The 27557-nt window shown below is 39.6% G+C and overlaps 2 protein-coding genes across 4 annotated transcripts; both read left to right on the top strand.

Annotated features, from left to right (window-relative positions):
• Positions 1–617: 617 nt before the first annotated feature.
• clptm1 (CLPTM1 regulator of GABA type A receptor forward trafficking) lies at positions 618–12851 on the top strand. Its single transcript, XM_034115175.1, has 14 exons — positions 618–745; positions 3980–4116; positions 6451–6574; positions 6791–6949; positions 7120–7237; positions 7328–7413; positions 7780–7900; positions 8053–8297; positions 8748–8841; positions 8919–9109; positions 9377–9472; positions 9735–9870; positions 10644–10811; positions 11375–12851. The coding sequence occupies exons 1-14, from the start codon at positions 695–697 to the stop codon at positions 11638–11640; spliced, it is 1992 nt and encodes a 663-aa protein (XP_033971066.1). The 5' UTR covers positions 618–694; the 3' UTR covers positions 11641–12851.
• Positions 12852–14279: 1428 nt separating this feature from the next.
• On the top strand, positions 14280–24590 carry relb (v-rel avian reticuloendotheliosis viral oncogene homolog B). 3 transcript variants are annotated; one of them, XM_034115173.1, is made up of 11 exons: positions 14280–14487; positions 15132–15155; positions 16547–16719; positions 19623–19946; positions 20770–20936; positions 21090–21181; positions 21363–21494; positions 21592–21696; positions 22038–22253; positions 22365–22436; positions 23310–24590. In XM_034115173.1, the coding sequence occupies exons 1-11, from the start codon at positions 14430–14432 to the stop codon at positions 23753–23755; spliced, it is 1809 nt and encodes a 602-aa protein (XP_033971064.1). In that variant the 5' UTR covers positions 14280–14429; the 3' UTR covers positions 23756–24590. The 3 variants fall into 3 exon arrangements, with proteins under 3 accessions (XP_033971064.1, XP_033971063.1, XP_033971065.1); XM_034115172.1 differs by having other exon boundaries at positions 23307–24590; XM_034115174.1 differs by lacking the exons at positions 14280–14487; positions 15132–15155; positions 16547–16719 and adding an exon at positions 17585–18305 and having other exon boundaries at positions 23307–24590.
• Positions 24591–27557: the final 2967 nt, after the last annotated feature.

Genomic DNA, 27557 nt, shown 5'->3' with positions numbered 1-27557 from the left:
TGTATTATACAAGTTGTATCCGAGTATATTTAAATATCAAAACATGCACTTCTCATGAAGAAAGGCCATTGTCTAAATCTTTTTTAAATTATATTACTGAGGATTTCACATGTAATTGGTTGAGGTTGTTTACTTGATATAGTTTGTCTTAACATACAGTGACATGAAAACAGTAAGGTTGGGTTTGTATTTTGCAAATGTTCTGCCACAAATATAGTGTTTTGCTAATCCAATAAGATGTATAGACAGAAAGATAGCCAGATCGTTATACAAATTGATGGCTGGTTAAATCAAAAGCAAACATGAACAAATCAAAAATAAATACATAAATTAAATTCCTTATAAACTGCTCCAGTTATTACAATTAACACGTTTTTGCAGTATTTTTAGTGTGTCTAGGTAGGTTTTTATGTATTTTCATTCATTTTTGCCCTTTATTCAAAAATCAAAACATTATATAAAGGTATTAGTATAGTATATAGGTACATATACAGAGTGAAAACATGAATTAAAGAAATATAAAGAAAATAGTCATAAAAACAAAAGGTAACATTTCGCTTGGATTTTATGTAGTTCCTTCCTTCCCTGAAGACGAACGCCAGAGCGATGACGCTACATACTATCCTCTCGCGAGAAGCAGCGCATTTTCCCATGCAGCAGCAGTGTGGTGTGTTCGCGATAGAGACAAGGGAAGATGGCGACGCAGGAGAGCGAAGCAGCTCAAGAAATCGTCAGCAACGGCGAGGTAAAAAAATGAATGACACACTTAGTACCTTATTATCTGTTTTACGCCCAGGAGAAAGGGCAGTTTTTATGTATTTGAGAGTGGAGTGGGGGACCGTTAACATTTAAACGTCTTGCCGATCGGTACACGAGTGACGTTGTCAGTGCCGGTTGGTTTTAAAACGACCCCCTCCTGCCGTTCACCGAGACATCCTGCCTGTTTGCGGATAAATCCTGCCGGTCAGCGGAGTGAGAGCCGAGTTGTTAACGGGGAGATATCACCCGAAGACATACAATTACATAAAAGTGACAAGATAATTAGTTGACTCCATGTGTGTCGGTGTGAGGCTGCTGCAGTGTCAGTTAGCTATCACAAGGCCTGAAGCTTAACAACGCAGCTCGGCTTCTCCTGCCAGGCCGGTCTCAAGCAGCTCACACATCTCTAATTCACGGCGAGCCACCTGCTTCTCCATCTACACATATTACAGGGAAACCTTAAAGCTCCATGTTCATTTGGGATGCCACACGGCAAAGCTTTATCTGCCATTTCATCTTGGTAACATTGACAAGTGACAAGAATCAAGTGTAATCGTCGAATTTATTTGGCTAACCCTGGGAAAATGCTCAAATACATTTGTTAAATAACAGTTGTTGGAGTTAATTGGGACGGCATCTCCATCTAGCAATTATTTCCGGATTGACAAATGTCACAAGTTACCAGAGGTCATAGTGAATCATCACTTTCCAGAGGCAGACCACGGGTCTGTCTTGCCTTTTAATTCGAAGTCTGTCACATTATTAACATTTCTAGTGATACAACATATTGACATGATCAGGAGAGAAGATTAGGTAAATATTATGCGTTTTAATCTATTAAGCCCAAGACAGACCTGTTATTTGATTTTTTTTAATAATTTGATTTATGATTTACCAATGGGTCTTTAAAGAATTTTGTTAAACTTTTTGGTTTTGGTCTTTTTAAGGTTTAAAATCTAGAATCTAGGTTGTGTTTTTTTGTCCCAGGTCATGCCTCTTATGTCTTTACACTACATTGCAAAGCAGATGAATCAATGATAAATCTCATACAAAATTAAAGATGGCAGCAAAACCTAGAATTAGGTTAAATAAAGACATGTAGGCCTACTGCTTTTTTACTCAACCATCTGGGTAAACCAATAGCAGATAAAAACGTGCGAAAAAAATGTATACAATTTGAGTGTTTTGTACATTTTTGGAAACTCCCTTAACGGCAGTAATATGTTATTAAAAGACATATTACAAAATGCTTAGCTCTTTGATTCAAATCTAATTGTAATACTCAAGTGGCAGAAACTAGGGCAAGGGCTCAACATGCACGTATTGTCTCTTCTTGTAATGAAATTGCAATGTCAGGATAAATGCATTATTAGTTTACGATGTTCATCTTGAGGCCCGCTACTGGCGAGTCAGTTGAGAGAAATGTCTGGTATTAATCTAGTGGGGAAAAAATCAATCTACTTAGTTCTTTTTATATTCTCAGTTTCGATTTTAATAAATCTACTGGGTACAGGTGAAACTTTATTGCGGTGAGCAAAAGACACAGAATAAAATCAGTGTTTTCATCTCTAAGTTATCATCCATTTTAATTTCCCTTTTACACTAGTCTGATGTGGAAAGACCATCTTCAAAGTTTGAAAATGAGCATTGCAGCCCAGATAAAAATCATTGTAGCCTTTATAAACTGATACGCATGCATCCAATATGACTTTAATATGCTTGTTTATATGCCCTTATGATGCATTCTAGCTTGCTTCCTGCTGTAGGAGATAGTGTCACCATGTGTGATAAACATTACCAAAGCAATCTCGGCTTCTGTCAAAGACTGACTTGCCTGAACTGTTGGCCCTCTTCCTTCCAGACACGTGTGAAGCATTTGCTCTGCACCCTGAGCAGGTGGTTAATTGTTAATCCTTGCTCAGTGTGTAATATTGTAAATTATTATCTCGAGCTGGAACAGATACCCCTGTTTCTCGTGTTGAGCATATGAATGATCTGTGTGCTTAACGGTTATTACGTTGATCCCTCTAGGAGACAGAGACATGTCTCTGCTAATATAATTTGTGTCGTTTAAACAAAACAGGACAAGGCAAGGAAGCATAAAAAGCTCTATTTTGAGCCACTGCATGTCCTTGAAATTCAGTTTGTGATGGTCCTGGGTTAGTGGCTTATCAGAAAACCTAAACCTTTACAAGGTTTAATCAGTTATTTTTGGCCTTCTCGGCACCTCAATAACCTGCTGAGCGGAAAATACTGTTGTTTCTGGAGGCTAACTTCTGGTCTCCCTTGTGTTCATGACAATGGGGGAGATTAGATGTTTAGATAGGGAAAGAGTCTCCTGACTTGGCTTGTGTATTGTGTCACTTGAATACAATGTGGCCTTGCTGCAGGGGCGTTGGGCCACATTGACATGCTAAAGCAAACCTTTGACAAATTTGACTGATTTCAATAAAATTTCCCCTAGGATGGAGTCATAGCAGCGGTGCTAAGGCCCAGCAAAATGTGAGCGCGGAGCGCGTGGAATTATTTTAGTGTGTGCACGTGCGAAGTGCGCCCTGCCAATATGTTGTCTGCCAGCACAAGAAAGGCTCTTGAGGCCTAGTACATACAGTGGCAGTGTCTCAAGATTTAGCAAAATACACCTTTATTGAACATACAGTAACACAAATACTACAAATCCACATAACAAACAATCAAAAAGGGTCGCCACTTATTATTATTTTATTTTTGGTACCTGGCTGGTGCCCCCTAGTGGCGGCGCGCATATTTCAGCGCCGCCGCTATTTGTGTATAGGGGAAACACTGTCTTGTTTTCTCTGACCAGATCTGTATAAATGCAAATGTATCTAACTTACATCAGATAAACCGCAATTCATCGTATTCGAGTAGCTGGAGTGAGAATCTTTGGCATTCAATCTTTTTTTCAATTTTCAGTTATTCAAATTGTTCTGTCAAGTCTGATATAATGTGTATCACCGTATCTAAACCTTCGTTTCTTAAAGATGCACAAAATACATCCAGTTTTGCCAGTAAATTGAGGCTTATCTTTCCCCTATTGTTGATATTCTTTTATTTTATCACCACGTTCACCCACATTCACTCCTTTTTACTGCCAGTGAAGATGTTCTTGTTCGATATTGTACTTTATCATGGAATGTCAATGCCCCGTCATCATTGGGATTTATTTGGGTACACTGACCGTGTGTCTGTATGGTTGTAGGTGAGCAGCAATGGGACCGTTGCAACGACAGATGGCGAGGCTGTGCAGACGGCTGAAACTGCACAGGATCCTCAGGAGCAGCAGCCACCGCAACAACCACCTAATGCATGGCAGGTCATTAAAGGAGTCCTCTTCAGGTGAGTGTCCCTTTTTGTCTTTTGATATGGCAGACTCACCCTTCCATCAGATCCCATCCCACAGATATAAGTTGAGATGTAAGGTGGTGTCTAAATTCATATAAAAGCTGGCTGCTACTTAGCTAAAGTCCACTATGCCTCAGGTCTCTGTGCAGAGGTTTAAGTTTGTGTCGCTTGCCTTTACCCATATTGGCTCTATTACAAAATGGTCGTCTCGTCTTTTTCTGTGCAAATTGCAGCATAGATAAACCAGACTATTGTTTCAGTAGTAAAACATCATCACTTTATTTCACAGTTAATGATCTGATGCACTTGTCTAATCTCTGCAGTGGAAGATCTCTGTAGTTGTAGACTGCTGTAGTTTTCGGAATACATATACAATAATATCTAGGGCTATCGTTTGTATAACCAAACATACAAAATCCCCAGCAAGAAGTAATGGCTATTTTGCGCTGCATTAGTCATGCAAAGCACAGCGTGTGTGGAGCTGGTACCAGTGTAGTCGTTTTTTTAGCAACTAGTTTGAATAAAACCTCTATGTTTGATTTCCCCGGCCTCAGGCAAGCAGCTGCTTTGCCTGCCGACCAGCAGACCTTGAAGAGAAATAACAAGTCCACTTATTAGATGCAAATATTTGATTGAATTAACCATACGAAATGACATATTTGACAAAAGACTTTAAAACACATTTATTATTATGATCTGGGAATGTATCACTTTTTATTAGTAAACATTACTGTTCAGAAATTGCCATCATTGCCATATAATTGTAAATTAAAAAAAGAAAATATTTAGACAGTTTAGACTTCTCGACAGAAAATAAAATTGCTTCAAACTATCACATTTAACAAATACCTATGCAAAGGTTTTAACAAATGATTCGGTGAGTTGCAGAATTTTGTTAGTTTGCTATCAATTTAGCTTTTAACCTCTGTCACAAGGTTAAAAAAAAAGAAAAAAAAAAAGGTGTAGCTTTGGCTACAGAGGACAGAAATGTGTTAAAGGTCCCATGTCATGCTTTTCCGGTTATTACCCGTCCCCTTGTGTGTTATGTAGCTTTCTGCATGTAAACGGTCTGCAAAGTCACAAACCCTCAAAGTACACCCTATAGCGAGTAAAACTCTAACACAGAAAAGACGTGTCTATGCTGCCCCAGAACGCCTCGTTGGAGATTTTCTTTTTCCATTTTTTTCTTCCGGGAACCAAGTGACGTAACGATGATCCAAATGGACCAATCCACGGAGCTCCTCACACACACACACACACAGCCTTATTTTTCTCAGCTGCAGCTCCGCGGGCCTGGTCCGAGCACACACACAGACCCACAGCCAGGCTGCGTGTGTGTGTGTGCTCCAGCCGAGCTCGGGCCGGGCCTCGCCGTGTCCCGCAGACCCCACGCAGCAACCAGGAAACAACACCAGCAAGCCAGCTCACACTGTCCGCTCCAGCAGCGAGCCCCGCAACGTCCCGCCAACACGGCACCCAGACCCCACGCAGCATTCTCATCTGTTTGTCATTGTCATTTTCTGGTTGCTAACGCCATTGTAACACATAATCACTGATGTAACGGTGGTGGACTCATCAGAACAGAGTGGGCGAGCTGACCAATCAGAGCACACTGGGCTCACAGGGAGGGGGGGGCAGGAGCTCCAACAAGCCGTTTAGGACAGAGAGTGAATACACATACTATACAGAGATGCTGTATGAGAAACCAATGTGATTTTGGAAAATTGCACAAAATGAATCTATTCTAGTAGACCTCAACAATGGAATTATGATCAGTAGAAATGGCCATGACATGGGACCTTTAAAAACGTAAAAAATCCACTTTTAGTTCATTTTGACTCTTTGGACTAAATAAAGCCAAACTGAGATCTTGACCGAAGTTGCTTTCCTCTACACTGAGCAGCAGCCTATAAGTAACAAAATAAATTAAAAAAAAAGACATGTGAAAAATAATATATAATATCAGATAGAAAATGCAACATTGTATGTCTTCACTTCTAAATGTGTTTCTTTAACGGTCACTTATTAATTCTGCAAGAAAAGGCGCCTCTCTTAAAGTCTCAAAGTTAGTTTGATTAGATTAGCTACCTTTTTTAGTTTTGCCTTCCTGCTGCAGCTCTTCATGGATCAAGAGGAAAGGTCGTAATGAAATGTTTTTTCTTAAAGTAATTTATGGTAAGGCACCCAGTAATACTTTAAAACACATTTAAAAGGAAACATTGCCAATTTTCGACCAACGATTGTCATCTTTTTTTAATCGTTTTTTTTGTCTTAACTTGAATTCCCTATTTACCAAGTCTTATTTTCCTGACTCTTTTTTCAATTCAGAATCTTCATAATCTGGGCGATCAGCAGCTGGTTCCGTCGAGGGCCGTCCACTCCTGACCCCAGCACTCCAGGCGGTGCCCCCAGCGTACCGAGCAGGAACCTGTTCCCCAAAGAAACCCTCATGGTATTAAACCCTCCTCTCTGTCCATATCCTCTATCTGCATGGCAACCTGTTCTTAATTGAATTGAGGGTGTTCATTCTTAAACATCCCTCACACTCTGATCACCTGAAGAGTTTTACAGCAGCCCAGTGTTATCGCTTCTTTCAGAACAACTCACAAGCCAACCCCCGTCTCTGATATATCATAAACACCTTTTTATTTTCTCACCATCCCTACAGGACCTGTATGTGTACTTGTCCCCAGATGAGGTGTTCACTGACTTCAACAACACAGAAGCCCTGTTCTGGTTCCACAGGGACCTGGTCTATGGAGACTGGAACATCGGGGAGAACGGGGACGGCTGTTACGAGCAATATAAGGATATGGAAATCCCAGAGGTGAGGAGGGGCTATATGAGAGATATGCAGCTGGGGAAAGAGGTGACCGACAGGGAACAGTTAGTTCAGTAAATGAGGTGGACGGTCAAGCACACAGAGCACAGTTAGCAAAGAACTTGACAGAATGATTGAATCTAAAACACTTCTTCCTGTTTGGTGTGTTTTTGCAGTTTTTGATGCAGAATGGTTCCATATACATGCACGTCTACTTCACTAAAACTGGATTCCACCCAGACCCCAAACGCAAGGGGCAGTATCGCAGACTGGCAACAGTTCATTCATCACGAAGTAAGCACTTGTAGAAAACGCATACATTGGAAACTTAAATGAAATGTTTGATCATTTTTAAGTGTTAACCCTTACTGTTTACTATTTCAGTGCTGAATAAATTTAAGCGAAGAAAGTTTATGAAGACCAAGAATCTGCTAACGGGAGAGACGGAAGCGGATCCCGAAGTGATCAAGGTACATAGTTTAATTTGACATATTAATTGTTGTCTATCATGTAATGCTAGACTGATAAGTTGACCGCTATATCACAGACTTTAGGTGATTGGTAGAATATGAATGATTTGACTTTGTGTTGTTCCTATTATGAATAGAAATGGAATTGTTTGTTCACTAAATACATTAATTTCCATGCAAATTATTACATAGTCTGTATCACACTTTCTCACTCTCTATCTACAGTCACCGTAAAGATCAACAAGCACACATCAGCAATACATTCCAGCTTGTTCCTTCAGTACAGCTATACAAAAAATAGAATGAATCGGGGTCAAATCAATATTGACAAATGTCAAATATTAAAACAAATGTGTTTCCTCCCAGCGGGCGGAGAGCCATGGTCCCGTGGAGATTATCTCTCACTGGCACCCCAACCTCACCATCAACATGGTGGACGACCACACCGCCTGGGTCAAGGGCTCTGTTCCCCCTCCTCTAGATCAGCGTAAGTTCCTTCCACTGTAACGCTTGCCTTTTATGCACATTGGCTACATTTGAAAATGTCACAACTACAAAAGCTGTTTCATCTGGTTTGCAAAGAAGTTATTTTTGTGTCATCAAGCCTGACTTTTGAATGCTCTGTTCTTCTTCGACTAGATGTCAAGTTTGATGCTGTCAGTGGCGACTACTATCCCATTGTGTACTTCAATGACTACTGGAACCTTCAGAAGGACTACTACCCCATCAACGACACCCTGACGACCCTCCCACTGCGCCTCGCCTACTGCCCACTGTCCTTGTGGCGTTGGCAGCTGTATGCCGCCCAAAATGCACGATCCCCGTGGAACTTCCTACCAGACGACACCTACGAGCAGTCGGATGAAGACCAAGACTCTGTCAAGGTGAGACGTCACGGGGCTGGGAAAACTAATTGCATTAGACTAGAATGCAGATTTGCTTTTAGGTACCTTAAGGTTGAGTTGCAAATACATTGGAGAAATAACTGATAGGGTATTATAAAATGAAACCTGAGCTGTATGCTGTATCATTATGCGATTTTCCCATTTTATTGGAATGATTTTCTTTGTTGACAGATTTGAAAACAGAATACATAATTACATGGCCTTGGTGTGAAATGTGAATGTCTTGCATACAATATAATGCAACATAATAGGTTCTAGCGGAATACCATCATTTTTCTTGGCAATGTATGTTGATTGTATTGTAGTATATTAGTTATTTATGTTAACCTGGACAGTTTGATATATTAAAACGACTTGTCTAGATGTGTGGTTTGAGCACAAAGTAGCCAGTATTTTCAGATTCTAAACATTATTATTTTTTTTTTATAGACGGCCCTTTTGGAAACCAACCCATACCTGCTGGGAATCACCATAGTTGTCTCCATTGTGCACAGCATCTTTGAGTTCCTTGCCTTCAAGAATGGTAAGTTCCCAACAGCCTGTCTCCATTGAGCACTTCACACTTAGTTTGTCTTCCCCTCACCACCATCTCCTCTTCAGATATCCAGTTCTGGAACAGCCGACAGTCTCTCGAAGGCCTCTCCGTGCGCTCCATCATATTTGGAGTCTTTCAGTCTGGGGTTGTGCTGCTGTACATCCTGGACAACGAAACTAACTTCGTGGTGCAGGTCAGCGTCTTCATCGGCCTTCTTATTGACCTGTGGAAGATCACCAAGGTCATGGACGTCAAAGTAAGTCGGAGCAACACTTGTTTTTTACCATACATAAGTTTGTTGGTTTAACTGTATAAAAAGGTAACTTTATTGCATTTAAATGATCACATTTCTATAGCAGTGATATATTTGTGGTCAAGTTGTGTACTTGCATTAATCCCAAAACCAGTGAATGTGTATATTTTTCCAACTGCAATTCCGCATGCGATGTATCTGTACATAACTGCTTCTTGTTGTGCCCTCATAACTATATTCCAGTAACCATCTGTGTTTATCTTTCTCCAGTTGGACAGAGAGAACAAAATTATGGGGCTGATTCCAAGATTGCAATTCAACGACAAGTCAACATATGTGAAGTCTTCAACCAAAATCTTCGACGACGTAAGTTTAACCAAGACTGCACTTTTCACATTGGTCACATTCAGAGGACCCTGCTTTCAAAATGACATTTAGGGGACAATATGTAAATCACATATGAGAGACGTGTTATTTGAGCAAAAGGGCAAGGCTAAATGCACACGTCTCTGTTGGGGTTGATCAAATATCATAAGCATGTCTTGTTTAAAATAATACTAATTGATTTGCTTTTGTAAGTCAATTTCTTATAACCCTTTCTGACCGCCCACTTTTCTCTTGTGAACAGATGGCCTTCAGGTACCTGTCGTGGCTGCTCTACCCTATCTTCGGTTGCTATGCGGTCTACAGTATATTGTACGTAGAGCACAAAGGCTGGTACTCCTGGGTACTCAGCATGCTCTATGGCTTCTTGTTAACCTTTGGTAAGTCAAATATATAAGAATTAAAACTATCACATGCATCTGCAATTTACCGGTTTATGTATTAGTTTATATATATATATATATATATATATATATATATATATATATATATATATATATATATATATATATATATATGAAATGAGGCCAAGAACACTCTTTTATACGGCATGTTATTACCTCAATTCAAATATTGGATCTCTGTAAGGCTTTTAACAGAAAATGAATCCTAACAATATAGAAGTTAAAAATGCGTTTTTGCAGATGGCTATCAGTGGTTGTCTAAAATGTGTTTTGAAAATATATAATGGGTAGATGATGTATAGGATTACATCTGTTATTTACAGATTTTGTTAACATGGATTTGATAAAGCAGCACACAAACACTATTTTTAGTAGTAAATGCACCAGGAAAATTCAACATATTTTCTTGTATATGTAATTAACCCTCCCTCTGAAATAATGTTTATATTTAGTCTCTTAATGTATAATTGATTTTACTCTAGGATATTTTCCTGTCCATCTACATCATATTTAAAGGCCAGAGATGTGGCTGATTATATAATTGTCTCACTTAATTATCCTGTCTCTAAGTGGATGTTTTCACACTTGCATCATGGTTACATATCCAACTCCCAATAGCCTCTGCTAGTGCACTGTGTATTAATAGACTCCGTCATGTCGCCTGTTGTCTAATAAATTGCCTAATAAATTGCCTCTGGTGTAAAGATGTTTCTAACCAGTGCTTCCTCTCTCTCTCTTCTGGATGTTAGGTTTCATTACAATGACGCCGCAGTTATTCATCAACTACAAGATGAAGTCTGTGGCCCACCTCCCATGGAGGATGCTCACCTACAAGGCTCTCAACACCTTCATCGATGACTTGTTTGCCTTCGTCATCAAGATGCCCATGATGTACAGGATAGGATGCCTCAGAGATGGTTTGTACTCGCTGATCTACATGTATTTTACTAGATTAAAAAAGGTTGAACAAATGTATGAGTTTATACAATTTAACATTTTATATTCTAGTTATACGCTACCTACCTCCCATAAAATGTGAACTCTGCATTAGTGCAGCTTGCTCCTGAGCATTATACACATTTTTACACAATTACTGCAACACTGTGCCAACTGCCATCCTTCTTCACAAGATGAACAGCCTGGTTATTACCACTAAAAATCAAACTTGTGAACACTAAAACAGTGAGGGTTTTTATTTGAAAATTGACAAAGAATTGATTTAATCTCTACAGCTCTAGCCTGGGAATTACACATTTAGCCTTTTCTGGCTAACTTTGGCATATTTCCAGCTATAGAATTAAAATGCAATGTCTCCGTCACATAAAGCAATAAATTAAAGTTTGATTTTGACTTAAGGACTACATTTACCCCCTACAACTAAGTAGATGTTTTACTTAATGACATATTGTTAATGAGGGACTAGTTTCTTGAAAGTATACTTTTTTCTGACTGGACAAAACCTGTGTTTCCTCTCCTGCAGACGTGGTGTTCTTCATCTATCTTTACCAGCGCTGGATCTACCGGGTTGATCCCAACAGGTTCAACGAGTTTGGCACCAGCGGAGTGAAGCGTAAGCCGGGCGACCCGATAGAGACGGACCCCCTGGCAGTGACGGACGACCCGGCAGTGACGGACGACCCGGCAGTGACGGACGACCCGGCAGTGACGGACGACCCGGCAGTGACGGACGCCGCTCCCGTCGCCGCCGTCACAGACAAACCAGAGGGGGAGAAGAAGAACGATTAAGCAAGACACCGCCATTATTTACCTCCCTTACCCTCAGTGCTGAGGCGAAGAGGACTTGAAATTTAGGCAGGAAGTGGATTTTTCGTTCAGTAGTTATGGACACCACTACAAAAAAAAAATGCAGTTCAACTGTTCCCTGTGATTTCTGTGTGCATCCACAGAGAAATCATATTCAGTGTAGACTTAAATTCTTATTTCTGTTCCCCGCTCTCTCGTTTTGCAGTTCCAGTGAAGTAAAACCAAACGTGATGTACTGTATTCTGTTTGATTTTTCAGAGGGTAACAATGTCTTGGAGTAGAGGTTTGGAAGGGAACTGGTTGCGGTTATACTACATTTTTTTTTTTTTTTATACGAGTGGAAAAGAGGCTCCGGGCAGCTTTTTTTTTTTTGGTGTAGATTCCTTGTGAAATTTTCTTTTCATTCCATGTGAGCACCGTGTTCAGATGCCTGTAAACTGGTTAGTAGTGCTGGAGGAAACTGGAAAGATCCTGAGCCACGAAGAAGTTACGAAAAGAGGAGGTGGTGACTGGAAACAAGATGGACGACCCTACAGGACACTACCCAGACAGTGACTACTACCCTCAATTTTAAACAAATGTTTAATGTTCTGAGCTGAACATAAAAAATAACAGCCTTGTTGGTATTAATATAAATATATTAATATTGTCAATGACTTGATTTTTGTTTTTTAGTCACTGAAACATTCTTTTGTATCTCCTCAAACTGTACAGAGTCTCAGCTTGTCATGTTATTAATGCCTATGTCAAATCTGTCTAACAATAGCTAATTTACAAGTCTAATTTTAATTTTACCCCTCGGCTGAACGTCTGATTTCCAAACATCACCTAGACGGACACGGTGGAGAGTGTCAGGTGTGGCTGGAAGAATTACAGTGTCTCTTGATTAATTTTGAGTGCTGTAAGTCCTGAAAGAAAGAGGGTTCCATGTTGGTACATTTTGATTCATTCATGTTTATAGTAAAATTCAAGTGTGATTTAAAATGTCTATGCAATGCTTTTTTGATGTTTCTATTACTCATTTTTACGTTCAGGGTTCAAGAATGATATTTTTGCCTGAAACTTAGTTCATCATTTCTATTGATGTTACAGGAACTAGTTTATTTGTGTGCTTGTGAAGCATGCATATAGTGTAGTGAGGTCTTTGTGCTCGTTCTCCCTGAAGGGTTTTAAAAGATTGCAACTCATGAAAATGTTCAAAATCATATCAATTATTTTCACTAATGAGTTTTTCTTTTATCATAAAACTGAATAATAGCATCATAATTTCATCCAAAGGTCAAAAGGTGATGACTTAAAAATTGTTTTAAAGATTACATTTACAAGAAATAAAAATAACAAACAAACAATACTTTCAATCACAGGATTAAAACCCTGTTTTGCTTGGAAAAGTGACTCATAAATTATGGAAAAAGTCTTAACAGAACTCCTTTCTCTTTTTATGCAGATCTTCAGTCTTGAATAGTTAATTACAATTATTAAATGTACAAGGCATAGTCAGTCCTCTTCACTGTGTGTCTGGGAAGGCAGGATGGAGTAACTGGCACAAAATATTAAATGTACTAGATATGTTTGCAATGCAACACAGTGACTTTTTGGAAGTCTAACTTGTAACAGTCAATTGAATCATCGGACAGGGCTGTTGAACATGGTTGTCCACGTATTTCTAATAACACAGTGGGGCCTATTTAGTTTAAAAAGTCAAATATACCAGGTCATAAACGCATGTTTAAGAGTGTTGCACCTAATTGAACTATCTGCAGAAACGGTGTGTTGTCCTCACTTGACCTTGACTTAAAGAGTCCCAAATAGGTTATATCCTAACATATATTCCGAGTAAAAAATATATATGTTTGTGGTCTATTTTAACAGGTGAATGATCTGCCAGGTTGAAAAAAACTCCTTTATCTGTACACCCTCTAGCAGAGAAAAGTCGATTTATTTGTATTTGTTTTTCTTGGTCCCTGCTGAGTCACTGCTTCCTCTAAACGCTTCAACTTTCGCTTTCCATTTCCATTAAACCGCCTGTCCTCTCTCAGCAGCAGGTGTCACCGTTGCGCTGCACAACCTTGAGCAAATGGTCTTTAATTTAGCAAAAAGTTGATAGTTCAAATATAAGCAGTAACACGTTACTGTATTTAGGGCAGTAACTAAACGTGCAGACATTTTATTGGGGAAGTTTGATCTGTTAATATTCATGACAAAAATAGAAATTCCCACCAATCCATCAGTTTCTCGGAAACAGGAGCAGCAGCAGGATAGTGGCATGATGCAACCAGGATAATGTGTGTGTGTGTGTGTGTGTGTGTGTGTGTGTCAGAACTATTTGCAAATTATGCATGCAGTGACGTTCGATAATACGAAAACTTTATGTAAAAATCTAAAACAACACCTTTTGTGGGTTTTGAATAGTGACATAAGTATCCATGCATCTTATTAAAGCTGCAGTACGGCACCTGCAGTCTTAATAAAGCTGCTTTTCGGCACCTGGTGTCTTTGCGGGGGGTTTTCCTGTGGGAGGTGACGTGTGACGTTCAGGGGGTTTCCGACCCCAAGCAGCCAATGAGAGCGAAGCTGCTGCGGAACCACTGAAGTGAAGTGAACTGCGCTTCAACATCTTCAACACATGTCAAACTGCCTGTCACCAGTCGGTACACACACTTAGAGCTAGCCTTGTTTACCTGAGCTGTTTATTCAAAGTTTCACCGCAGAGACTAATACCGAAAATATTCCGGTTTGGAAATAACTACAAGGACACGACGGTGGAGTTCATGGTCCTTAAGGACAACTCACATGCGATGAAAGACATGGACATCTTCAACGGCACAGGTTTCAGTCTTAATCTTTACGTTTGTGTTTATGTGTATGTGTGTGTGGGAGAGGGTTGACATCACCGGCACCGGCAGGCATGTGATTTGTCAGAGCAGAGCAGCCAACACCCATTCCCGGGAACAAACACTCCCACCCGGCTCTCTCTGTTGGCTCCACTTACTCCTGGATAACATTTAACAGGTTTTATTCAGATGATTTCTGTTTGCAGTGCACAGCCTGCTCGAGTTTACTTAAATAAAACCTTGAGGTAGTCAACTTGATTTTTACATAAAGTAATTCCATTTTATCCTGCTTAATACTTCTCTATTACTTCCTTACAGAGGAATATAGCAATTTTTCTTTGACAATTTCAATTTCTTGAAGCCAATCACAAAATCACCTGATCAATTGTGATATATTTGTATATGTTAAGATGCCCAGCAGTAGCCCATATAAAGTAGTTGAGTTTAACCTTCCCTAGCTGCAACATTAAAGTGATATACTCATGAATACACCAATGATTATAATAACCCAGTGATATGATATTCATTATTCTGAAGTTGGACATAACTATCAAGTATATTTTGATTACTTTGATATCTTTCTTAAGTAACATATCTGAGTGGTAGTACTTATTACAACTCTGTCTGTGTCTCCTGCAGAGCCGCGAGGACCATCAGACTTTGGTAAGTTTCTTTTATCTTTTGCCCAAAACGCATAGTAAATCCCACATGTGTTTTTTGTGTTATTGCAACCTCATGGAGAAAGGAGAAGTCAGGCCATCTTTAGCTGGCCTATTTCTGCTTCCTCGTAGCACTTTGAGAACCAGACACATTTGCAGCACATGTTTAATTTGCTCTGACAGATGCATTTGTGATTTGTTAATGTGACATCAGGCTAGTGAGGAGACCCAGAGGAAACATAATAATACACAAGACCAAATAACAGCAAGCTAAACAGCATTATTAAACATTGTTCTATTTATGTTTTAAATGGTTTGCATTTAAGCCTGCAACTTATTTTAATAATTCATAAATCTACCTATTATTTTTGTAATGTAGGCCTACTTGTATTTTACTTTTTTTTTTTATTGTCAAAAATGTGTTAAAAAATCAAATTGTACTTATTCAAATTACACAATATCACTTGAATGTAATAATCTCTGCTGTGGTACTATTGTCACCATCTTAGCTGCAGGAAACTAGTTTATGTGTGAGTGTGGAGCCCCTGACATCTTACACCTCGACCGCAGGTGGAAATCAGTGTGCATGAGATTTATGTTCTGGTAACCATGGCAACATCACTGCTAAAACAGTTTACCACATCACATCTATATGTTTTGGTAATTGGCGGGACAATTTGGTGTCCTGATATAGAAACAAATGGATAGTGTGAATTATATAACAATTTAAGCTTGATCATATACATCAAAAAGAAATAAACACAGAAATAAATATATACACAAAATACAAACACACAGGGTTAATATATAATTATTATTGCCGGTGTCTTTATAAATCACACTCATTAAATAATGGCACTTACTCTGTGAGATATTGCCCTTTTGCCCACAGGTTTAATAATTCTTTAACATGTGAAAACCTTTTTTCTGATGTATGTGTAAGCTGTAAGAAAAACTAGTGGAAAACCCTAAAATATGCGTTAAATTATGAGTCCTTAGAGATACTAAATATATTACTACAATGTCCTTTTATACTAGTTCATCAGCAGAGTTCCTTCTTATTTTTGGATGTTTTACCATCTTTATATCCTTCTGTTATAATAAATTAAATAAATTGCTCTTTTTGTAATTTCACAGTACAGGTACTATGTAACAAAATTGTTCCTCTGCATTTGACCCATCCTAGTGTTAGGAGCAGTGTGCTGCCGTGTCCGGCGCCCGGGGAGCAGTGTAGGGAACGGTGCCTTGCTCAGGGACACCTCGGTAGCACTTGGTCTTGCCGGGACTCAAACTGGTGACCTTCCAGTTGCCAAGCCAAGTCCCTATCGACTTCGCCACCACCGCTTATATATCATCAGCTATGAAGTTTTCATAAAAAATATTATTATTTTCCAGACCTCATTCAGGAGATCATCACAGAGGACGGGGGACAGCGGCTGCAAGCCCTCCTGCCCGGCCCCCCCGCTCCTCCTGCTGACCTCTGCCAGCCTCAGAACCACAGGCTGCTCCAGCAGAGCTCCTCTCCGCCCTCTCAGCCTGTGCTAGTGGCGAGAGGCACCGCGTGTCAGGTGAGAGGGTAAAACACATCTTGTGGTGTGCTGTCACACTGTGGTGTTTTGTACCAGTGTAGTCATTTGTGTTGTTTCTCAGTTATAGGTTTCCTACATTTCCCAAAATGACTGTAGGCAACACCCAGAGTACTGGGCCTGGCTCAACTGCAAATGGGGCGACAACAGGCCTTTATAACACATGGATAAAGTTAAATGATATACAATACAGACCTCTTATTATTAAATATTGTAAACACAGTTAGAGAAGCATAATGTTGCCTTAATGTCAAGACTTATTACTAATAATTTAGACCGTTAATAGAAAGTCTACCATTTTACTCTGTCTGCCAGACCTATGGCTTTTCCACAGCTTGTCCTTATCTAACATAGACTTCATTAAAACAAATGGTCAGTTTACCTACTTGTTGGTTGTCAAAAATAATTTCAGAAATGTTGTTATTCTTTAAATGAAATATTGAGCAAAAAGGACATGGATATAAGTATTCCAGATTCTCAAACACACGTTTCTGTTGCTTTGTTGTTTTGTTTTTGTAATTTATCTGATTAGCCTTAAAGTATAGGAAACCCTTCAGTTCACACTGTTACCTTGAGCTCTTGAAGCTTGATGTCATTTCTCACAATTTTCTCTGACATTTTAAAGATTCACCAATTGACTAACTAAAAAATCTGCAGATTTACCACTGAGAAAAAGTGTTTGTTGCACACCTAGAATATACCCACATTTTGTTATATGCAGCCACAAACAAATGTTTACACCTCAATGTTATTTAGTCCTTGCTGCCCTTATGTTGATATTGAATATGCTTGTGAATAATCATTCTCTGTTAGGATGAACTCAAAATGGGACTGCAGATTTTGTGGAAAAGTATTTGTTGTATGGATTTAATGTTGGTGGAATTCACTGCAGTGTAGTACACGTGTAGCCTGCAGAGGGCTGGTTGTTGTTGAGAGGAGTATTCAGGCAGCTCGGGCTCTTACCATAAAGCACGTGGTTTACAGCTCAGACGTGTTGTAATCTGATGACACTACAGTGAAGATGTGGCATCCTCAGAGAGCTCTTAATGTAAGGCACAAGAAGACAGCCTAAAGTCTTTATTAGCAAAGGATCTGCATGTGAAATTGCAAAAATTGGGTTTTTTGTATTCAAATACTGTTTGTTAAGAGGGACTTGCAGCTGTGATAGAGGCTGACACACCTCCTCCGCATGCTTTTCTGTGGGAGGAGGCTGAGAGAGAGAGAGAGGAGGAGTGGATGGAACAACTGTAATATGACTCCCTTTTTCAGTTTGACGTCCTTTCTGTTTACAAGCCAAACCCACCAAGGGGTGAAAGTTCACATTCTTCTTCCTGAGACGCTTCTTCAATTGGTCGATTGGTTGAGCTGACTTCCTATTTCCTGTTCGCTGCTCACTCTGCCAGGCTATTGTTTAGCTCCAGTGTTTTCAGGCTAACAGGTTTGGCCAGGCTTTGACAATAGACGTCTGTTTCTTGACCGGATATTGTGAAGCATGATCTCATGCTGAGGCATCACCCAGATCTCTGCTGCAGTTTAATGAGCTCCCAGCCTGAGTTTCTGCTTCACAGGTGACAGAGAGGTCAACTTCTATTCTTCTTTGTTCCCTACAGGTTTGATTTCTCATCTGTCGTTACATTGATGCTTCAGATAAACGTAATACTTGAGGGTGTTTTTATATATTCTTCCTTTTACGTCACGTGTAACCCATTCAGAGACCTAAGTGAACAGAACTTAACAAGTGAAGCAAGGGAGCCCTGCAGAGACTGTAGCTAGAGAAAGTAAAAGCAGCATGAGAGACATGCAAGAGTCTTGAGAGGGATGGAGAATAGGGTATCTGTGGTGTAAGGGGGAAATAAGACATTGAAGCGAAGGAGGAGTCAAATGAGCGCATGGTTGTTGCATTGATAGAGAGACAAGAAGGGTAGGAAGATAAAACGTGTAGTGACTCACTTCATTTCACTTCAGACATGCACAATGCTTCACCTACAGTGTTATCTGCTTGAATGGTAGCTTATCTTATATATACTTTAGATTTGTCTCTGATTGTAAGTTTATGTTGTTTTCTGATTCTACGGGAAGGTTATTCATTAATTTGATTTTTATTACGAGTCAAATATTGTATCATTTACTTATTTGACCCTTAAAGAAATGTTTATAAGGGTAAATGTGTCATTGTTGTAACTGATAACAATCCATAATCATCCATAAAAATGACCCCAAGAGATTGGCTTATACATTTAGGTGTTTATTTGACTAACTTGTCATCTAACTATTACCGCCTGTATTCCTCCTAAATTCAACAAAAGTTAGATAATGTCTTATTTGCGTATATCAGAAGTTTGGGAATCATTGGGTCTTTTTATCAAAAATATTAATCTAAATATATTTGAATAATATTAATGTAAGTGTGAAATGGTAATGCTAGCCCTAATTGCTCCCAAATGAATACCCAACAGTGTGTGTGTGTTTATCTCTGCTGTGATCCGGTGGTCCCTTCTAGCCCTAATTGTGTGTGTGAATAGGTGAACGTGGGACTGGGTTCTAAAAGCTGTTTGAGTGGTCAAAAAACTGGAAACGTTTTATAATTTGGCAGTGTAGAAATATAGAGTAGCAGGTAATGACATTATCTTTAGATGGATATTATTACGCCTCAAGAGCACACAATAGAAGTTGCTACATGTTTTGTAGGAATTCAGCTTGATAAGTGTCCATGTTTTCTGCTCCAGCCATTTGAAACAGTTTCTTTATTCTCTTGAACCTCTTTTATGCAGCTGTCTTGACCACGTCTCCAATGAAAGAGAGGTTGCCAACTTCAATGGGTCTTACCAGGTTGGATAAATGATAAATAACAATGTTTATAATGTTGTTCTATTGTTTCTCCACAGCCAACCTGCACCTTCCCTCAGCCCCCGTCCTGCCCTTCCAGAGAGATGGCTCATCCTTCCCGACCTTTTGCATCCAGTTCCTCTCGGCGTGGTCGAGGCTCCTCGTGTTCGCTGGCTTCCAAGAGCTCCAGCGGTGTTTCCTCTCAGAACCGCGGAGGCGACAGCGAGATGCTGGAGCGGCTACTGAACAAGCCCAAGCTGGTGGTGGTGGAGGAGCCCAAGGAGAGAGGCATGAGGTTTCGCTATGAGTGTGAGGGGCGCTCGGCCGGAAGCATCCCGGGGGCGTCCAGCACCGAAACCAACAAGAGTCAGCCTGCCATCGAGGTAAACACATTACACTTACATTTGTTAATTCGTGTTAGATCTTAAAGGGGGTTTACTAGCTCTCAGTGGCAGTTAGAGAAGTTTTAACCACAGTTGATAATGTTTGGTGTGTACACTTGAACCCCTTGTTGCGAGGAGGGTGGAGCTGCAAGGATGTGGGTTGCTAGTCAATAAGAAAGTCCCCACAAATCCCAGCCGAAGTGTGGTCAAAGAGGGGCGGTTTGTCACCTTCCCACATTCTGACAACACTACTACACTTTCATCTTCGCGTTATACAAACATACATATCACACAACGAAGAGGAAACACAAGGTGTGTGAGGATTTTGTCAATGAAAAATCAGTGGATTTCTGCAATTCATGTAAATGAAATGTAGATATCTTAGTAAAACCCCTAATTAATATTTAATTTTGGCATTTCCGTTCTTTTTGGTGAACTGATACTACATGGACTGGTTATCAGATATTTGTCACAAACAGGTCAGTTATAATAGATAGAAATAAAAGCAATGGAGTGTTCAAATGCAGAAGTAAGAAGATTGAATATGCTAAATATATGCACAAACACAGACACCCAATGGTGTGAAGAACAGAAAGAAGGCTTTGATTGGCACATCATCTGAATTTCTCCCCATGTCCTGTATTTCTTAATATTTATTTTATTAAATCTTCACAATGTTTCTCAATTTGAAAGCTCCCCTTCTTGTTTCTGTTGTCTTGTAATATTATGCCATGTTGCGCAATGTGTGTTTTTATGTCACAGATGCCTTGTAATTTTGACTCCCCCAAACTTCTGTATTTAATCTTCCTGTTCTCTCTTTCAGATTCAAGGTCCCATCGAACACTTAAAGAGGGTCACAGTTACTGTTTCCTTGGTGACCAAAGACCCTCCACACCGGCCTCACCCCCACTGCCTTGTGGGTAAAGACTGCCCGAATGGATCAGGAATCTGCGTGGTCACGCTCAACCCTCACAGCAACCGACGTCACAGGTGCTCCTCCCATCCCTCTTTCATCTCCTGCATCAACATGCCACTTTTTATCAAACAGTTTATTCCTCAGACTCGTACAGTAACCTCATTATAGATTTGTTGTAGTGTCCATCATACAAAATAGTAAGTATTTATTGTCTTCTGGACTTGAAGCTTTAGTAACCTTGGGATCCAGTGTGTGAGGAGGAAAGAGCTGGACGTTTCACTTCAGAAGAGAAGAAACCAAAATATCGACCCCTTTCAAAGTAAGATGAAACAAAAGACACACACACGCACACGCACACGCGCACACACACACACACACACGCACAGTTAATATTGTTATGTTTGTACACATCAATACATTTGAAATACAAATGGATGGCACAGTTTCCTCTTTCTTGCTGTTGAAATTCATTAAGACTTATTTTGTGTCTTCCCCCCCAGCTGGTCACACAAAGGGCATTGAGGACATGGACATGAACGTGGTACGTCTGTGTTTTCAGTGTGAGTTTGAGTGGGACGACGGGGGGAAGGACTGTCTCAGCCCAGTGCTGTCCAACCCCATCTATGACAAGAGTAAGAAACAGTCTCTTGATTAAACCGCACCAATCATGTGTTAATGTGTTTCCTGATTCTCACGCGTTGTTGCATGTTGTGTTTTGTTTGTTCACAGAGGCCACGACCACATCTCAGCTGAAGATCGGACGTTTTAACCAGTACAGAGGCTCCTGCGCCGGCAAGACGGAAATCTACATGTTGTGTGACAAAGTGCAGAAAGGTAAGAGGACGTTTATTTGTGTTATATTTGTGAACGGCCAAACGTTTTTTTTTGTATTTTTTAGGCAAAGACCAATTCTATAAAACGTATTTCTTTGTTCATTTTTTAGTAGTGAAAGGGGTTTCTGTTACCCTGCCAAAAGACAATTAACATTTAAAAAAAGTCAGGTATCATGAACTTAACTTGAAGCAAGGGAAGTCACATAAAAGTGGTTGTATAATGTTATGCCTCTTTGTGTAATGTATAACCTGATATTCTGTAACCAACTGTTATTTCAAAATTAGGAAGTATTTTTCTCATTGATTTTGATTGCCCTGGCTTTGCGTGTCGTTGATCCACAGATGACATCGAGATCATCTTCAGGCGAGGCTCGTGGAAGGCGTGCGGGGAGTTTGCGCAGACAGACGTGCACCGGCAGATCGCCATCGTGTTCAAGACCCCGCCCTACCAGGAGCAGGACCTCACGGAGGAGGTGGAGGTCAGCGTGGTCCTGCGGCGGCTCTCGGACCAGATGGAGAGCGACTCGATCACCTTCACGTACCTGCCGCACAACCCGGGTCAGTCAGCGCTGTCTGTAGGGCGGTTTACTTGATGTGAAGCAAAAGCATCAGATCATCTTACTGGCCGAAACAAAAAACATCAGGTCAATTATTATTTCCTCTTTTCAGATCCATACGAGGTGAAACGGAAGAGAAAGATAAAGTCGGACATCAGCTTCAGAGAGAAATCGTGTGGGACAGGTGAGGCCTGAAAGACTTTTCTTACATTCAATTTATGGATCCTTCTTTCATGTTTACTTCTTCCGGAGGCAGGTGGAGGTGAACTGATTCAATGAAGCAAGAAGTCTTTGTGTCCGTTTGACATTTTTGTATTTTTAGCAGCTAACATTTTGACTTGTCACAGCAGGTAAAGCACAGGTGATACTTATTATATTAACAAAGGCTCTGTTGTATTAAAGCTGAGAAGATGTGCGTTAGTAACTTACACTACATGTTTAAATCTGCCTTCATGTATGACCAGAATCTGCCCCTTCTATGTTCACACTAAATGTAGGCACAGAAGTCACATATACAATTACTGTGACTATAATGTTCTTATTATAATTGTGTTATAGCTTATTTAATTTATATTTAAGGCACAATTCTGTATTCAAGATGATTGTCAGCTCTGAAAAAAATATAAAGAAATATATATATATATATATATATATATATATATATATATATATATATATATATATATATATATATATATATATATGCACATAGTTCTACATCCAAATCTACACATACTGAGGTAGAATACAAATATATTCTTTATGAAAGGTAGGATTTATAGCAGTATTTATTAGACTGCATTCGTTTTAGCTAGGTGTTCCCAATTAACGGGATGTGTCTATATTCATATTTTTAATATATTACACGTAAGGAGGGTTTTGTTATCACTGAAATGTCTTGAAATAACTACATTTATTTTAGGCTTTAGATATTAACAAGCTTCAAATTGCAACAATCTCATGTCATGATCCAAGTTTAAAGTTTTCTACCTTATAACAGACCTTTCATTACGTTTGTATTTCCTCCCTAACCCAACCTGTTCCTCTCCTGCAGCAGACGGGGCCCCTGCAGCGGAGCAGCCCTTTCACTTCCCGCAGCCTCAGACCATGATGCCCCCGGAGGACCGGCTCTGTGCCCCCCAGCCCGGGACCTTCGCTCAAGAGGAGATGCAGTACAGCGAGCCCCAGGACTCCAACACCGACACCGACACAACGACAATCATCAACCAGATCCTAGAAATACCTGAACTACGGGAAATGCTTTCCGACCCGAGCTTCAACATGTCCCTGTCCTCTGGCTTTGAGCAGGGGCCCGATGCAAACCTCTCGTTTGCAAACATGGATTTTAACTTAAACCAGAACTTTAGCACATACTCTCAGGACTTTTCCCATTACAGCGACTTGCAGTTCAACATGCTCGTCAATGAGAGCCAGGCTCCGCAGGCAGAGGCCCAGGACAGCCCCTCCAACATGGTTCAGGTGAAGACAGAAGAAGAGCTATGAGGGCGGGACAGTCGGGGTCATGAAGCGCCCTCACACACTCTCTGTCCACTGTAAAAGAAACATTTTGGGTAACATTTTGGTCATAGCTCCTATTTGCGTTCTTGCTTAGAATGACCATATCCAGAGTGATATCTATCTCTGCAATGAAGTAAATAGGTGTATTTCCCAAAATGTTCTCCCTTGACTCCTCTGGATTTACAGCCAGATGATGCTGCTCCGGCTGCTTGCACTGTGAAGCTGTCTGTCCTCTCACTAATGTCTTTGTCTGAAGACCTTGCCGGTCAAGGCTTTAAGAAACAAGTTAACATTCCATCATATGTGGCAGTGAATGCTGTCAGCATTAATGGTCAGAAGAAGGTGATTCCCATGGTCAATGTGGGTCTTAAAAAGAGAACTTAACCTAGGAAACAACAGAAACCCTCCCATGAATTGCCTTCCATTGTAGTAAATGATTGGTGAGGTCACTTTTAAATGTTGAAATGTAATCTTTGTCTAAGATCTATTATGTTTGCTTTCACATGATTTTGGGAGAAAAACACGACTTCCTACAAGAAGTTGATGTACAGTTTTTGTTTTAAAGTAGTAGTTTCAGATCTGCGCTTCACATTGTCTTCTCTGATGTAGCTGTCACACTAGCTGGCTTAATATTTAATCAAACTAAATACAATAGAAACCAGTCCTTCTCTTATTTATAGCTCTGTCCGTGTCACTTCCCATTGTTCTGCAGTTTCACTCTCGTGCAAAACAGTCAAATTCCTTGTCACATGTCCAACTTCAACCCCTCACTGGGGCATGTTTGGGTCAATAATTCATCAAATAAAATGTCCGTCTGTTATTTTTGTGTTGTCGTTTCTTCCTCTGAAACACACTTATTCTTCTGGGAGGTTCTGATAAAGATTGAAGAGCAAGAAAAGCACTTTTAAACATGTCCTTCGGCTGCTTGCCAACTCACGTTCCTAACGTACTTGTTTATTTCTAGAAACAATGAATCTTGGCAATAACACAAGATGGTTTTATGTTTCAAATGTCAACATTGAGTCTTTGAGAGAAACGCTCAGGTGAAAGGTTCTCTTGTGTGTTTATGGTTATTTCACACCTTGTGTTCTCTTTATTTGCAGTTTCTCATCTTCACACAATGTGTTTTTCTTGGAAAGCTGACATATTTAACAGTAATCCACAGCGAAATGCATTTGGATTATTGCGTAACTCCAGGAAGTTTCATAGATTGACAGATTGGGAAATAGCTGAACTACAAAATGTCCAATGTGTCCATTTTGATACCATTTATGGTTGGATTAAAATCTTTCACTATTTAAATTCTCTGTTTATTTACTTACAGTGAGCCAGCATATAACTGACCACGGCACAGGGAAACTAAACTCAAACACAATAAACGTTCCTTTTAATTCAGAGTTGTTTACTGACGTAGCTTATTTTAAGTTTATTCAAAAACACAAGTGTTGATGACGTGAGAGTACATCATTGTTTGTTAGGTTCACACAAAACAATTATCTTTCTCATGACATCAGGCAGCTTCTTTTAATTGTATGTCAGTCAGTTTTGCTAAATAGATGATTTGGTTTATAAGTTTCATGAAACATTCTTCTTTAACCTCATTGACTAAGTGATCACGAGTCTAAAGTGGAATCTTCAAAAGGATTGAACAGCTCAAAAATATACAATTTAAAATCAAATAACCAACATTTATCAGAAATTCAATCCAAAAATGGTTTTGAATGCAATTTATGATTAGGATCAATTTGCGGTGGGTTCTTCCCACACACAAACCTGTTTGTGAAGAGCTTTATATAACTCAGTCCTCCATCAGGCCAGCTGGTTACCTGTGTGCTGCTGTGGGTGTGTCGTGAGAGCAGGTGTGATACTCTCTGTCACTGTTCACTTGATCTGAATGCAGAACTGATGGCTGCGGGAAACTCCACACTGGACTGTGTCCAAGCTCTCATTACTTCATGATAATGGTACCACCACACACTGCTGCTGAGACTTGTATGGACATGTTCACGCTACCATCGTAACCATACAGTCTGTGGCTGGAACATGGCAGAAAGGTAGTGGTTTAAGAATGATGTATGTAATTAATTAAGCGTCTTTGAGTTTCCTGAAAAGCGCTATACAAGTCTCATGTATTATTATTAATTGCCTTTTTTATTTGATAAAAATATATGCATGATTAGTCATGGCAATTAAGAACATTTAATTGATATATTTGTTTTTAATGAAATGTTTTAGTGATGCAACCTTTCAGTGGTAAGAATCTTATCCGGTTAAGCAAGAAGAGGGAATTTCCTGGCTCAACTATTCCGCTTTAGCGCCTGCCTTTAAAACAAATTGAAGACGTGTATTCACAGATATGATATCGTATATGACATATTATAAAATGACCTGTTTTATGACAAACTACTACTACTTTGATACCACAGAAGATCAATCAATATGCATGTGTTGATTATGTTTAATATTTATCTCAATCTACCAAGTAACTAGTTATCAGATAAATGTTTGAGTTAAAATATTTAACTCTGAATGTAGACAAACTGTTTAAAGTAGCAGAAAACACTAATCAATTATACCCAAGTTAAATACTAGGATCTTAAATAAGAAATGTTTTAATGTAAAGGGCTTTGACATGCAGTGGTATGTATAAGCAAAGCAATGACTGTGACTCTTTTATATAGTTTGATACATCTTACTATAAACATTATACATACAAACATCAATGTTTGGCCAAAAGTGGATTAGTAAGGAGGTAACTATCATATAAAGATATTGGCTTAAACATATAAATACATTTGAAACAGACATCTTACACATGGGCCATGGTGATCCCGGTAGGGGGGACAATTACCAAATTTGGTATGGTGTTAAACTTGAATTTGGAGGGTTTTTTGTTTATCATGTGCAATATAAACGGGGTAATTCTAGCCTGGAGTGGCTCTGTTTACAGGGGCAGGTATCTCACCTCTCTAGGTTACAACACCCAACTGGAGTCCCCTGCACCCGGAGGGACTCCCCATCGGACAATTATAGCACGCTGCGACCACAAACTGCACAACACCAGTACAAGTCTCACACATCAGCCAGGAGGAGGTGAAAGCGAAACCAGGCCACAAACGGCTGCTTTTATGTCTCTTTTTTTCCATTGATTAACCCTCGCACCATATAAGGACCTTAGCGATACGGTGTGTTCGTGGAAAGATGTTTGGTTTATTACGTCACTTGTTTGTTTTGATAGTACCAGCATCATCTTTGCCAAGAGAATTTCCGTGATACCCGGTATTTTCAGAGTTTTTGGAGCTATAACACATTAACCACAGCTCTTTGGCTTTAATTCACTTCTGTTTTTCATAAATTGCAACTTGGTTTTAATACAACAGTCCATAATCCAATTGAGGCATTATATCTCTCTATTAAATGGCAACTTAACTCATTCAAAGCATTTTAGCTCCATCTACTGGGGAAACAGATTCCTTTCAGTAATTAGGGTAAATCCTTTAAAGTAAGTAAAACATGTATTCAGAGGCTTTAAAGGTCACCATATTATGCAAAATCCACTTTTTCATGTCTTTTACACATAAACATGTGTCCCCTCTGTATAAAGAGATTCTGAAAGTTTCAGGAAAAAAGATTTGCTCTCTTTTTGTCCTGATCCATTTATATAAAAACCTGAATGAAAATGAGCTGATCAGATTTTGGCCACTTTATGATGTCATAACGGTTTTTTAGCTTGTGTAACCATTAGCCAATCACCAACCAAGGTAACACCCGCCCACCTTATCACCTG

Source organism: Trematomus bernacchii, unplaced genomic scaffold (genome assembly GCF_902827165.1).
Source record: "Trematomus bernacchii unplaced genomic scaffold, fTreBer1.1, whole genome shotgun sequence".
Lineage (NCBI taxonomy): Eukaryota > Metazoa > Chordata > Actinopteri > Perciformes > Nototheniidae > Trematomus > Trematomus bernacchii.
This window is presented reverse-complemented; position numbering and strand designations above follow the sequence as displayed.